Source organism: Nyctereutes procyonoides, unplaced genomic scaffold, assembly GCF_905146905.1.
Source record: "Nyctereutes procyonoides isolate TBG_1078 unplaced genomic scaffold, NYPRO_anot_genome, whole genome shotgun sequence".
NCBI classification, from domain to species: Eukaryota; Metazoa; Chordata; class Mammalia; order Carnivora; family Canidae; genus Nyctereutes; species Nyctereutes procyonoides.
In genome coordinates, this window is record NW_026575051.1 from 23,346,857 (window position 1) to 23,362,739 (window position 15,883).

A 15,883-nucleotide genomic window follows, 5' to 3' on the forward strand; every position below is an offset into this window, starting at 1 on the left:
CCTGAAATGTGTGAGGCACCACAGAAGGATTCCTGAGCAGTGGATGTGTAGCTTAGTTACACATGCTGGTCGGAGCATGGGAGGAAGGAAGGCAACTGCACTCCAGGGGACCAGGGAGGAGGACATGACAAGGATTAGGACAGTGTGGATGGGGAGAAGGGGCTGAGTTTCAAGTAGATATAGATGTGAAACTGCAGGTGAAGAGAGAGGAGTCTGAGTTTTAAGATAACTTTCAAGATTTCTTCCTTCAGACCATTACCTAGTGCTTCCAATTACCAAGACAAAATACAGAGTAAGAGATGGTTTATGACAGGTTCTGTTTTAGACATAGTCATGTGCTTGTGAGACATCCAAACTCAGTACCAACAGGGAAAATTGGAATGTGTGTCTAGAGCTCACAGACACTTCCTTAAAATTCACCTAACTCCTAATTTCAAAATTAACTTAAAGAAATCATAGTACTTGAATATCTCCAGTTAAAGATACTGAATCAACAGTTGAAAAACCAATTGTTGAGACTGTGACCTTAGTAGATTCTAACTCTACTATTACTTTAATTTGTAATTTCCCTTTATGCCTCCAGAAATTCTAGAGACACCCAAATGAAAAGTCCTTCTAAATCACTAGATCTCCCCAGCCTGATTTAAGTTTTTCATATGATTCTCCTTCCATCTGTTAGATTGAACTAATTTATTTGTGCCATAAGCCATTTCAAATCATTTCTGGAAACATACATACTTTCCGTAAATAAAGATATTAGAAATATGGAATAAAATCTGTATCTGTTCCGTTGAATCATTTGGCTCCCAAGTTTTCTTCAACAGTGAAGTGGAGATGAATCGTAAAATGAAATTTGAGGTTGACAAGTTTAGAATACAAGCAGAAAGCTGGGACTGAATGCTTAGATGCTGATGGTGAAACAGGAAGGAGCTGGAAAAGCTACATAAGAACTAAAAAAACAAAGTCCTGCTTTTATTGCCAAGCAAAAATAAAGTCAGCAACATACCTGAATGCCTTTTTCACCTTGACTTCCTTTGTCCCCCTGCAAAAAGGCAGTTTAATGTCTATCATAATCTAGGATTTTCAGCATCCTTTCAAGTAAACATATTTTTTCCACAGGAAAGAAAAATATATGGCTTCACACAAATTCTGAAAGTGCCTTATATGCAGAAGCTGATTCCAAAACAATATTTGGGAAGAGAGTAAAATCCCATTATGTCAAAATGATGCTCTAAATAAACACTGGCTTGTGCTCTTACATTTGGAGAGAAAATTTACTATAATTTCTATTTTAACAGGTATAAGACAACTTTTCTATGTTGATCACCATCTGAGGTTAAACAAACATAAAACAATTCATTTTGAAAATTGTTGTTTTATGAAATCAAATGAAAATCTTCATTAGGCCAGTCATAGCCACACATTATAGGACACAATGAAGTAATACATAATGCTGAAATGGTATTTTAGAAAACATAAGCTTCAAAAATGAATTTTTGGGGGAAAATCCATATTCCAGAATAGAAACACTCCTAGGATTTTTCAGCTAGAGGAGGCATTTGAGACCAGTTAGTTCATTGTCCGTGTTCTTACAAGGACATGAATAGGAATGTAATGAATCCACATATCAAGAAAGATAAACACTTGCCCTAAGATGTACTTGGGCACTGTTTCCAAATTTCTCTTCTACCTTACCATGCTTTCTAAACAGAGAGTTTTGTGTTTATAGCAAACAAAATATAGGCAATCTTTTAAAACATAAGTTTTGAACAAGAAATTTCTCTAAACCTATATTCATAGTAGGTTTACTTAATATTCACTAAGTTTCTAACATTTAATCACTGTCAGGAGGGTCATCCCTGTCTCCGCAAGTATTGCCAGCTGCTCAGTGGAACAAAAAAGTCAAGGATCATACTGGTTCTAATAACCTAGGGGCCAAGTATATAATACATGAGAAACAGAAAAAATGAAATGTAGAAAAACTAAAACAGGAAGGGATATAAAGATGAAGACATAAGTTTGTATCCTTTCCAAAATAAAAGCCAATATATTTACTTTAAGCCTGAAACATCTACATTCGCAGTGGCATTGACTTTTTGACAAATGGGCAGTCAGTGGTGACTTAAAACTCCCAAATATTATGTATACAGCTTCAGGGTTCCTTTACTTGAGGAGAAAGAGAGAGAGAGACTATGAATCTAAAGTGTTGCTCTCTTATCTCACCAAAACATTTTCTATCAGCATACATGATTTGTAGTTTAAACTCCTTAAATTAATTTTAAGTGAAATTCTATGTAGTGTAATCATTAATAAATAGGAACTTCATGGTAAAACATTCGGGCTGTAATTTTTATCTTTGTAGACTTTGCCCCAGTTTTGGTAAGAGTAATATTCACATTTTGGTAAGAGCCTCTGACATGGAATACTTGTCCTATAAAATTCTTGACTCACCCGGACAGACTGCAAAACCACCTAAATTTATAGGATATTACTTAAGGATATGTTTACATCTTCTGAGCTATGTGCTGCATCCAAAGCCTTCGTCTAAGAGACAACAGCTTTGTAGAGACATGAAAGATGCCCCAGCTATGGGCATAGGGTGGATTATATCATACGTATACCAAATATAAAGGTCAGCTTATCATTAAAAGTATGACCATAAAAGGAAGACTTCTATGTTAAAAGGTGATTAAAAGTTAATTATATCTCCTAAATAACACATACCTTTTTTCCTTGAATTCCAGGTAAACCTAGGTATCCTGGTTCTCCTGGGGGACCTACTGCTCCTTGTTCTCCCTAGGTAACAGAAATTACATAAAGATTACAAAAAATTACATAAAGATTTTCATAAGCAGACCTACTGCTTATGAAAAACACTATTGTTTTTATCTCTACATATATCTCAAATTTATAATTGATGGTTACAATTTAGATTTATTTATTACATTTAGAGTTATTACTACAGACATAGTAAAGAATGAAAAGTTTTTTTTTAAAGACTTATTTATTCATAAGAGACACAGGGAGAGACAGAAACACAGAGAGAGGGAGAAGCAGGCTTCCTGCAGGGAGCCCGATGTGGGACTTGATCCCAGGATCGCGCTGTGAACCAAAGGCAGATGCTCAACCACTGAGCCACCCAGGCATCTCTGCCACTGTTTTTAAAACGTAATTTTATTTATTTTTATTTTTTTATTTTTTTGGAGAGAAATGGGTAGGAAATATCAGAAAGGGAGACAGAACATAAAGACTCCTAACTCTGGGAAACAAACTAGGGGTGGTGGAAGGGGAGGAGGGTTGGGGGGTGGGGGTGAATGGGTGACGGGCACTGAGGGGGGCACTTGACGGGATGAGCACTGGGTGTTATTCTGTAGGTTGGCAAGTTGAATACCAATAAAAAAATAAATTTATTATTAAAAAAATAAAATAAAACGTAATTTTAAATTATAGAATAGTACTTACTGTATTGATTTACCATATTTAATAAAATGCTAATCATTAAACATTAGTTTTCACAATTTTTATTTTCATAAATATTGATGTGAACATCTTTGTAGCTAAATTGTATATATACTTTTTTATTTATACATATGGAATATTATTTTCTTAGAAGTAAATTCTTGAGCTGTTTCTAGTGTAGATAATGTTCCACAACTTAATTCCTCCATTCTTCATCATCTCATAGGGATTATTTCCTTTATGAAATAAAGATTTCTTAAAAGTCTTACATAAGGAAATTTTCTGAAAGTTAGAATGATGATGCATCAGTGACATTTAGGTAATATCTGTAAGATATGGGATGGATCCTGTACTGGCTTCATGGTTTTTTGGTTTGAGTTTTACCAATAGATTTACCAATAATTCTATCATATTGACAAAGCCTACTCTCTCTTTTGTAGAAACAGTTTTGCCGTCTTTACTTACTATGCCCATTCCTGAGCTGCTGAATATTACTGTAGATTGTTTAAGGCTTGAAGATAATTGAAAATCCTATTGAAATAAACATTAACCATTTGGTTTCGAGGAAACTGGTATGAAGCAAGGGGAGTCCTCACTCTAAAGTCCCATCAATCAGCAAACAAAGGAAGAGCACCACTTGTGGGAGCCAGACACACTTTCTTTCAGTTGTAGATGACAGTAATATTCTCTGGACCAAACAGGAAGTTCACATTAGTATATGGCCTTTACCGTTTCTAGAAAAATGAAGCCAAAGGATATTTTCTGTCTTTATTACCCAAACCATGACAAAGTATCCAAAAGACAAATGAAACCTCACATTGGCCATTTTCTTTCACATTTGTTAATTCTGTAATATAGATAATCCTTCATATAGTGTAACTTTTCTTAAGGGATACAAAATGGTAATCTCATCAAATAATGAAGGGGATTTATAATCCTTGAATATATTTCCAAAAGCATCAAGTGATAATTACCTTTAGTCCAGAAGCCCCAGGCATCCCTTGAAGTCCAGGTTCACCTTTATTTCCCTGTCAATGCATCAAACCATTTGAATTTTTTTAAAATGTAGTCACAATATACCTGATATAGACACTTAAGGGAATATACTTAAAATAATTTTTACATTTTCAATTCTCTAACTGTTTGAAACATAGACTATGTTAAGCCTACTTATTAAGAAAATTTCTTTTAGGCAAGGAATGAGTCCCCATATTTATAAAGCTTCTAAAAGCATGTTTTAAAGCTAGCAGCTCCAAGTAGTGGACAAGAGTCAAATCCTTAGTGACCAGTGCTAATTAGCTGGATCTACATACTCCAGAAGCCAGAGCCATGTATTTTAATAACATCCTATACATTGAGAATCTTCATCTTTGCCCTGTTTCAATTTCTCAGGATGACTCACCTTTCTGTATGCAACTGACAGAAAGAATATTAGCTTCAACTGTACAGTGGCTTTTTTGAAAAAATATGAACCAGAAAACATTTGCTTTGTGCTCTTTTTCAGGATTTGAGTGTAGTCCTTTCTAACAGAAGCTCAGAAGGCAAGACCAACTTGACAAGGCAGTGAATATAAAAGTATTAAAAAAGAGGCTGGATATATATATATATAGAGAGAACATGTCTGCTGGTTAAGAAGGAGAGACTGTCAAAGATAGTGCTGGTTTTCAAAATTACTTTGAAAGCTAAAATCTCCACCTTGTCAATGTCTGGCAAAAGCAAAAGCCAAACAGTTTACTAATAAGTAAAGGTAACCAACTTCATTTTCAGCTTTTGAAAATTTTCCCAGGTTCCTCAGGTTGAGAAACACATAAACACAATATTTGACTTAATTAAATACATTAATTAAGCCATAGAACACTTCTACCTAAACAACACACAACAGCATTAATTAAGCCATAGAACATTTCTACCTAAACAAGTGATTAAGTGGAAATTCACAGAGGTGACAAGACTTGCTGCAAGTTACAGGGTTTGATTGTTAGCATATCCTAATGTCATTTACATACTAATTTTCAAAACTAGAATATAGTATGGTTTAATGGCTTTTAAAAAATAAGATATTATAAACCAAATGAGTTTTCTAAATTTCTACCACAGAGTTTCAGCCTCATCCTTGCCCCATTTAATACAGCTTTTTTTGTGCCACTTTAAAATTCATACTAATTGACACTGAAGGCATAGTCCACAAACACGTTAGTTGACAAAACAGACAGAAATAAACTAACACAGAGGTAAGTCAGCTATGGTCCATAGGCTAAATCCAGCCCGGTGCGTGGTTTTGTAAATCAAGGTTTGCCAGAACACATAGTAAGCCATGGCTGCTTTTGCAATACAATAGCAGAGCTGAGTAGCTGTAACAGAAGCTATAAGGCCCTGAAAGACTAAAATATTTACCATCTTGCTATTTGCGGAACACCTGAGCTAATATACTACACGAAAAATAGCTGAAGTATCTCACTGAAAAGATTACATTTAAGAGGTATAATTTTAAGACTCTGAATCTCTTTTTAACAAAATAATTACATAAGTACAAGATGAGAGAGAAAAGACTTTACAGTAATTCATATAAAAATAAACAAACTGATCCTGGAAAGAGCCACCTGCTTTCCCAGCCTTATCAGCAGAATCTACTCAAGTGGTGGATGCCATAGAATATTGTTCTAAAATCTTTTATTGAAATTCCAGCAGATTTAATTGTTATCAAGCTCAGTGTGTGTTAACAATGTGAAGTGGCTGATAAAAATAAACTGATGAAATCCTAGGCTGAATTCTTAAGAATTAGAGCATCCAGAACACCCTGGGGAGTCCACTGTACCCCAGTTACTGAAGAGTATATAACTACTCTGTATCTTCTTAGAAAATGACTTTGAGAAATTATGGATAATCTTCACTTGGCAAGGTTTTTATACCAATTCTGTGCACACTACTGCTAGGACACACAATACTCCAAGGATTCATGAGGGTCCACCGCTGGTGAAAGGGCAGCTACTTTCCCCTGATCATTGGGCTCCTATGATATTTTATCCTATTGTATTCTCTAAATAGTTTTAAAATTAAAAGTAGACTAGATTAGCTCATCTATTCATCTTGTTTTATATGCCAGGGTCTATTCCCCGGGACAATGTCTAGTTAAAGGTTTAATTCTTCCAAAAAGCAATTCCATCATTTCCTTTTGGAAGGTTGTCCTACGTTCTACTCACTGAATAGTTGAGAATAGTCTGATTCTAACCAAATGTACTTGACTTGACCCTTTAATAAACCAAGGGGGAAAAAAAGTTCTCTTAGCACAGGATTCCATACACCTAGAAAATGGTCAAACCATGGTATTCAGTTTCAGTTCATTTTGAGAATAAACCAGACATCCTAAACATATTTGTCAGGTGTGCCTGACATTTTTTATAAAGATGAAAAGTAAAGATAATATACTACCCTACACACGGTCCTGAAGGAGAGAATGCCTAATAAAACGCACAAGTCATTTTACAATAAAAATTCCATAAACATTCTACTAAATATAAATATCAAGAAGACAACCTAGAAACTGGTAAAAGGCTGTCCTCAATCACAACTTCTAATTGTCTACATTGGTAGGGTTTGGCACCAAATTCCCTGGAACTCCATCTACATAATCCTCACCACCCTTGGGATGACAATAAGAAGAGGAGGAGGTCAAGTAGTGAGAGATTCTGGGCTCTTTCCAGCTTAAGCCAGACCTGTTTTACATTAACCTGTTTTAATATGCTTAGTTTTTGTCTAAGATTTCACTTTTACAAATGACTGTTCTAGAATTAAAACCACATTTAAAATAAAATCAGTAAAATTACAAGTTTTAGTGAGTACATAAGTGGTCATTTTCCACTAAGTTTTCTGTCTTAGTTTTATTTTATTTACCTTAGATCCTGGTGTTCCAGGCTGACCTGGTGAGCCATCACGTCCCATTAAACCCTATATTTTTAAGTGGAAGATTTGAGAGTAATTTAGGAAACAATATTAAAAAATATTAAATCCATTTCCAAGGTGCACATTCTCATCATATTTAATCTGTTACAATATAATACAATATGGGGAAAATTTCCCCACATATATCCAAATGAAGGATAATAAAAAATCTATACAAGCTAACATGGAGGCCAGCAAAGCCCTCCTACAGTGGTTGCTCAAATAACCTACAAATAGCAAAAATTCCTGGAAAGCTAGTAAAAAAACAAATGTTTATTTTTTTTTCCTACATTCTCACTTTCTTCCTTTTGTCAAGATGGTTAATAATTAGGTTTCTTCATAGATTCATCCTGGTCAATTTTACATTCAATTTCTATTTTCATAGACAATATTTTGAGGTACCATCCAATAAATTCTCTGAATATAACAATCTCTCTTCAAGTTACAAAATGGTCATATTTTAACTAACTATATGATTCAAAATATGACAACAATCACTCTAGCAACAAGGAACTAATTTAATTTAGATTCTACTCAAATACCACTACATACATTAAAAATATTTGCTTTCTCTTAAACATAGCCAAGGAAATGTGATGAGCAAAAAACATGCAGTTAGTATCATCAGAAAACATAATCTCAATATGATCAAATTGAAAATACCATGTCATCACTACTATGCTTTGCCATCAATTTAGGATATTATTACAACTATAAAATGTAAAATATACTGGTTCATAGCATCGTGAATAAAACATTAGATATGTTATAGATACATATTCTCAAAGTTCAGTGAAGTTCTAGCCGATACCTTCACTTTCTGGAAGCTAACTTAGAGACTGGTAAATAACCAAGTTTATTATTTCGATGAACAAATGACTAGGTAGTGACGGTGAAGATAGAGAATTACATTCTAAAGGGAAGAATCTTCTTTTAAACCTCCTCAAAGTTGAATTCACATCTAACACACAGTATTTTTCTTATTTACTCTTATATGCAAAATTCACCAAAGCAATGGACAAAATATGTTTTTAACTTACATAAAGTCATAAACTGTTAAACACAGAAGAGATCTGTTTTACTTAAACAAAAAGCTATTATAGGCAATTTAATTCATAGGTTAAAATTAACATTGCTTCTAGTAATTTATATGCAATACTGCACACGCACAATAGGATTTTCATAATTTCTAATATCAAATGCATATTGTCCTTTCCACTCTCAAAACTGCCAAAATTATTTATTTACTAACTTGGGATATTCCTGTTACCTCTTCTGAACATATTCTCCCTCATTAGTTTAATAAATGTGTAATTTTAAAAAAAAATGAAAAGAGAACATTTATTAAGTTTTAGAATTTTCATGGTACTTAGTCTTTTAATGAATAGATAGAATATTTGTTTTCTGGCTTATCTATATTAAGAGTTCTTGATCTTTATTTGGGGGACCAAATTTGAGAATCTGAGAATTTCTAGAAAAATGGACATAATCATTTTCATACAAAGGGATTTGTGGACTCCTAAAATGTCATTGTTACCCCCCCCACGCAGCCCCCAGTTTTCAAACTCCAAAAAAATAACTCCTGATACACAGTAACTGTATTTCAAACACCCTGATCACAATGACATTAACATACAGGAATCCCCGGAGCTCCTTTTTTTCCTAGTGGTCCTGGAGGCCCAATTTCTCCCTAAAATCAAATACAGATCAAATTTAAAATTGTAAATTATCAAATCATTTCCAGGAATTTCCTACCAAATCATTATGGAATGAAAGTTCAATACCAATCACCCCAATCAGTCTGCTTCCCCTTTCTCTACTGTAAAACAGAAGCTTACATAGGGTAGAAAAATCAGGAACATAACACCTTAAAGATTTGGGCCTAAGGTCTGTGGAATCACGAAGTCAAATATTTTTATGAGAAAATCAGGAGGGATGATGTCATTGTCTCAAAGGAAGACCTGAAAGTTCAACAAATAGTTGGTGAGGTAAGATAACGGGAAAAAAAAGCATGTGAAAAATTATCTTTTCTGTTACAGATTAAGAAACATGATACAAATATAAATTAAGAAAATATAGGATACAGAACAATAGCATTTATACTTTAGTTTCTTGGGTTGTGGCTAACTAGATACTCCAAGGGAGTCTTCAAATCATGAACAAGCATAACAACAAAAACCTGGAAAGAACATCCTTTGTGAGAGAGTAGGAATCTTATAAGAAGTTGGAGAGGTCTTCAAAGATACCTTATTTTAATAAAATATATTCTGGGTTGAGACTATGATAATGAGGATTTGGAACTATGCAGAAATCTTGCCAGAGGTGGAAATGCAAAAGTCAAGAGGGCTGGAGGTGTCTAGAGCACATGGGAAACTGAATGATGGGCTACACCTTGGGAAGAGGGCAGGAATCTTTAATACCTAAGACCACTCAGGACTCTTAAAGGGGGCTGATGTGATATCCATGACTAGCAGCAGGAGGCAGCTCTCCATGCCCCAGTTAAGCTAAAATAGCTCCCATCAATTAACATGAAGCAATGAGCTCAGAGTCATCAAGAAAGAAAGAGGCGGCAGCAAGCCACAAGACTGAGGGTTAGCAGAAATAAAAAAAACTGCAGATATTGTTAGAAACAGAATTTAAAACAATATATTAGATCTCTACAAAATAAAGAATGGAATCATAAAAGACTATTAGGACTGTAAATGGACTATGAGGCTATCAAGAATAAAAAGATGTTATTACAAAGTTGTACTTCTGGAAATGAAAAGTATGATTGTTTTAAATCACTGATGGTTTAAACAGCAGAGTAGATACAGTAAAGGAAGAATAAGTACAGTAGGAAATATATCCAAAAAATTAATCAAAATACAAGAATCAAGGGTATGAAAATAAGAAGCTCTTCAGAAACATGGAGGATGAAATTAGAAGGAATAAAATTCATGTAACTCTAATTCCAAAAAGAGAGAACAAAGATTGGAAGAGATGTCATTTGGAGATCTAATGAGTGATGTCTTCCACAGAGCCAGGAAGCAAACTGAATTATCCCTTGGGATGAATAAAAAGAAATGCATATCTAGATAGATTGTAATGAGTCTTAGACCATGAAAGACAAATAAAATATCCTAAATGAATCCCAAAGAAAGAGATCACTTACAAAAGAACACAATAATTAGAATTAAAGTAGATGTTTCATAGTTAATAATGGAAGCCTGGAGACAACAGAAGAAAATTCTCAATGTGTTCATGCAAAATAACTGTCAAACTTGAGTTATATACCCTACAAAATTATTCTTCAAAACCAGGAGTAAAATAAAGATACCTAGATAAAATCTGAAAGCTGGTTCCCAAATATCTGTACTAAAAGAACCGCTAAAGGTATGGTTCAGGAAGTAGTAAAATTATCCTAAAAGGATGGTCTAAGAGCACAAGATGTGAAAGTAACCAAAGTAAAATAGACAGCACATGTATAAATCCAAATTAATATTATCTGTATAAAACAAAAAAGTACTTATAAAGACAAAATAGCTTCTGAAATTATATCATATTTGAACAATTAACTGCTGCCATGATGGTGGTAAGAATGTATTCTATGTGAAGACATCGCCACTTTACCCTTTTAATAAACAGATCCAGCCCCAAATCGTTCAACTTCCATTAATGCTCACCTTTTGTCCCATTAATCCTTGGTTTCCAGGAAATCCTGGTATTCCCTAAAAAGTCATAAAGTAGAATTTTATTTTAAAAATGTATAGATTATATCATTAAAGATGAGTAAGTCCTAGTTGGATTTTTAATTTGTAAATAATGCATAATTTTAAACTTATATCATCCACTCACATACAGTATAACACTGTTATTAATAAAAATCCAATTTTGGAAAAGAGAACATTTATGAGAGTCAGTATTATATGAACATCTACTGATATTTAAAGTTTTAAATAAAGGTTTTCAAAAAGAAAAGCTTAAGAGAATATTAATCTTGGCTCTTCTTTTAGATCAACATAAGTGATAAAGATACTTCATTTGAACATATTTCTATATTATTTAAAATGAATAATGCAAGAAAAACCATCCAGTCATAGGAGTTCAGATTCAGTAACAACAGTTCTAAAGGCCCACTGTCTCACAACCATAATTAAAAACTAGTAAGACTAACCAATATCCTCCAAACTGAGCCATTAAACACCCAGGAACTTAATTCCTTGTATAGAATACACCAATCTTTCTCCTAATGATTCCCTTATTGATAAAATCATGAAGAATATGCAGATCACAGTTTGAGAGACAGAAAGAAACATAGAGAACCTAGGTGTAAAAGTTCTCCAACAAGATTCAGAGAATATTAATGTTTATTGTATAAATTTGAGAATAACATTAGCACATTCATTAATGAGAAAGCCAGTTCTCATGGTCATTTAATGCAGTTACCAAAATAATTTTTCACTATCTAAAGGAAACAGCAATAGTATTAATCAATTTTTATTTTTTATTCATTTTTCTTAGCTCCTTTCACAATGACACTTCAGTTAAAATAGGTAACATCTGAAATAAGTAACATAGAGGGTAGAAAAAGGAATTTGAAAGACAAAGAAATTGGGTCCCATCAGTATTTCTTTGAAAGCCCTCTGCATTATCCGGGCTTTCAAAAAAAAAAAAAAAAGGTAAAAAAAAAAAAAGTAGTACTCCTCAGTAAACCAAGGGAGATGGTAGACAGGCCATTGCCAATGAGATCAAATTATCTTCTATTACAGAGAGAGAATCAACCATTATTTTGATTTTCACATCTTGACTTTATTAACACAATATTGGTCAATGTATTAGCCACAATTATAATGCAAGACACATGCATATAGTTCTGGTTTTAAAATCTGAACTTGAATCATAAATTGGAATCCATGTTGATTTTATTTGGCTCCATTCATTTTGCCAGGGCACTACACTCTTTGCAGAAAACCCAAGTTGTATGTGAGCAATGACTATAAACAAAGGGCTTGTAGTCTACTTAAAAACACAACCTTTTATAAACATACTAACTAGAAAATAACATAAAGCCATATAAATTTTATAGTAACAGTATAAAACATAAGCATACTCTAAAACATAAAGCAAAATGAAAATAACTTAGTTCTATGTAGAAAGAACATAGAATAATATTAATTATATCCTTCCAAAGCAGAAAATGCATATTTTAAATGCAATCAATTAAGATCCTATTGTTCCAAATAAAGGCTTCCATTTCAATAGACCACAGTTTGACATGAAACCATCTGTAATCAACTCCCATTCCAATACACATATGTACAAATTCACTATAGGTTTAGATTAAGTTCTGAATTTAAATAAAACCTATCTGTAAAATCTTATCAGATACAAGACGGCCATATATTGTTCTATGCTGAAGCTGTACAGCTGTGGCCATGCAGTGTCCTTTGGCCCCAAGAATCTCTAACAGGGTCATACAATTGCCCATGATACTATCAGACCTGAGAAGCTGAATTTCTTGCTGCACACTGCCCTTTATTGCTTAGAGTTTCATCACTATTCAAGTCTCTATGCCCTCAAACAATCTATGATATTAGTACAAATCAGTTACAGATATGCTGCCTCTACTTCTATTTCTGAAGCCAATTCCAGTGCCAGAAAAGCTACATCCTCACTGTGTGGGCAAAAGGAGTTATGCCCAGGCACCCAAATCTCCACTTACCAGAAGCCCTTAGGAGAGCCCTCCTCCCCCACCCCAGTTCATTCCCTGGATCTGATCTGACACTCTATTGCCTAAATAATACTTATACTGAGCTTGGTCTCTATTAGGACATAGCCCCAAATCTTGTTATTTCAGCATATCACATAAAGTATTTGGGGGAAGATTCTAGATTTGGGAAAAAAAATCATCTCCTATTGCCTAAACATGTTAGTAAAACATTAAAATATATTTCAGAAATATGAAGTCATATATTCTATGTCTAATTATGCCAAAAACTATTGCTTATTTTAAAAATGTCAACCACAAACACATAAAACTACATAATATAAAAAAAAAGATGCAAAGCTGATTTATAAAAGTAAATCTCGGCAAAACTAATATAATACCATGGGCATGCATGGAATAAAAGACTGTTGATAAAGAAATTAACCAGAACTGAAATCACTGAGAGCTATATTAATTAATAAAATTCTCCTAGATTTTATTTTCCTGGGCTCCCATTTATGAAAGTTTTCATAAACTTTGCCAATTTTACACTAGCAGAAGTATTATTCAAAACCATTTGAAATTTACCAGTTTGTCAATCCGAAGTATTTAGTGACAATTACTTCATACGGCAAATGTTTTCCAAGCAAACTATTTTATATTTCACTTTTGGTCTGTGTGGTTTTGGATTCAGGCAACTGTGAAAATGTATAAATAAAGACAGTAACAAGCCTTTTATTGGTAAGAGTAAAGGGGTATATTTCCCTCGCTTCTGTGATTTCAGTTTGGATTTGAGAAAGAGCAGAAAGTCAACTGGAAAATCCTGCATAATATTGTGGTGAAAAAAACGTTGACATAAAAAATGTTCTATAATCTTCTCTGTAACCATTAACCATTGATGTGTAACAAAAAGTCATTAAGAATAGAAATAGATAATTTAGACTAAAGGGTTTGGCCCCTATTTCCTAAAGACCACATTGTAATGAAGGAAATGTGTCCAAAGATAAAAAATATCACTTGAAAAAAAAATATCACTTGATACTTTCTCACATCCAATGAATTCAGTTATCTCACCCCTGAAATCAGAGCAACTTTGATCCAATCTGCTTGTAAGTAATGCAATATTTTCGACATTCTAAAGACAAATCTAACCCATTAATGGTATTTTTATATCAAAATTTTTAACATTTCCATACAGTGGTAGAGATATTTAATATGCAGTTATCAAAATATCAGATATCAAATGTCAGAAGGTTATGTTTTCTATATCAGGAAGTGGTTTGTTTGTTCCTAAAGATTCATGAAGAAAAAGCACTGATATGTTGATAGCACTGTTCTTATTAGCTACAAAAAGTACAACTATTATTATAATGATCATTAATAAAAAGCCCAGTGGAAGCAGTTACAAATTTAGACACTGAAGTCAGCCAGCCCATATCCAGTGGCTGATGGACTCCAGGCCTGTTATTTAAACTGTAGAATCTCAGTATCCCCATTTTATGCATGGCAAAATAATAGAATCTACCTCACAGAGCTGGTACATTATATCAGTTAATTCATAAGTGCATAGCTCAGTGCTGGCACTCTAATGAACAACTTTTCATGACTGTCTTTTCACAGCTCCTCCCTGACCTTTGAAAGTTGTGAAATAGATGAAGTCAATTCTCCCCCATGTCTCAAAACTTGTTCTCCTTCTCCATTTTAAGGATATCTTGGGGGTGGAGGGAGCAGGGTCTTTTCCACCTGGTCTTTTTCTATCTACCCTTGTTTTCAAAATTTCCCATTGTACCCAAGGGCACTCCGGCAATCCAAGGCTTCCTACTAGGCGGTGCCAAGTTGGCAGTACCCCTCATCTTTTACACCTTTGTCTCTTCATGTTTGGCAAACTTTGACTACAATGACTTTTGCTTTTTAAACATTTAAACGTATTTCATCACAATCCTTTAAGAAAAATATAACCCAAAGTTTCAAATATATTTTCAGTTGAACCCAATGTTTTTCAATCCTTTTTAAAAATTCCACACTAAACTGACAGATCATTATGAATGATGTGTAAAAGATTACTGTGGTAAGAGAACACTAAAGAGAACTCACAACCATAGCTGCCAAACCTAAAACAAACTAATATATAAGTACTTGCAATAAACCCATAATATGGAAATCACCAGCTTTACTATTCTTTTTAATACTTTAACACAGTTTTACTACTCTCTTTAATCTTTAAGAGGGAAAAAGTAATCTGAGTAACATTGGATGAATTTATTTTCTCTAGCCTACAGATCAGTATCCACATGGGACTGGACCCAAACAAAGTACCAAAAGGTAAGTAATTTCAATAGAAAATGCTTTGGTAAATATTTCTGGACTACTCATGTTTGTACACAACATAAAATATTATGTCAGACATCATAAATTACAGAAAGAGACCAGGAATATCATCAGAAGGAAAAGCTGTCTTGAAGCCCTTACAAATTTGCTTCATGTTACTGGCATTTCTCTTCAGCATCTAAAAGCATTTCAACATTTTTAAAGGCCAAAAGATACTCTAAACAATTTTACCATAGTAAAAGTATTATTTTTCAAGACAAAACAAAAAAAGACAAATGTTTAGCAAATTAAAATAACATACCTGAAAACCCAGAAGAGGAGAGGGGAGGACAAAGTTTAGTGACCCAGGGATGGTCTCTGCACTACCACATGATGAGAAAGTCATGGAATCACCCTGAACCCAGGAATCCAGACAATAATCTGCCCCTTTCCGTTGGCAAGTGACATCATGCTTGTAAAATATATTAG

At 33.7% G+C, this 15,883-nt stretch overlaps 1 protein-coding gene across 2 annotated transcripts in view; it reads right to left on the reverse strand.

Annotated features, from left to right (window-relative positions):
* The window catches only part of COL21A1 (collagen type XXI alpha 1 chain), a 185,265-nt gene that overhangs the window by 10,179 nt on the left and 159,203 nt on the right, over positions 1-15,883 (reverse strand). For both annotated transcript variants that reach the window (XM_055330678.1, XM_055330677.1), the window contains 6 exons: positions 11,064-11,108; positions 9,035-9,088; positions 7,351-7,404; positions 4,434-4,487; positions 2,725-2,796; positions 1,007-1,042 (listed from right to left, as the gene is read on the reverse strand). In XM_055330678.1, coding sequence (XP_055186653.1) covers positions 1,007-1,042; positions 2,725-2,796; positions 4,434-4,487; positions 7,351-7,404; positions 9,035-9,088; positions 11,064-11,108 — 315 coding nt within the window. The remainder of the gene's footprint in view (positions 1-1,006; positions 1,043-2,724; positions 2,797-4,433; positions 4,488-7,350; positions 7,405-9,034; positions 9,089-11,063; positions 11,109-15,883) is intronic.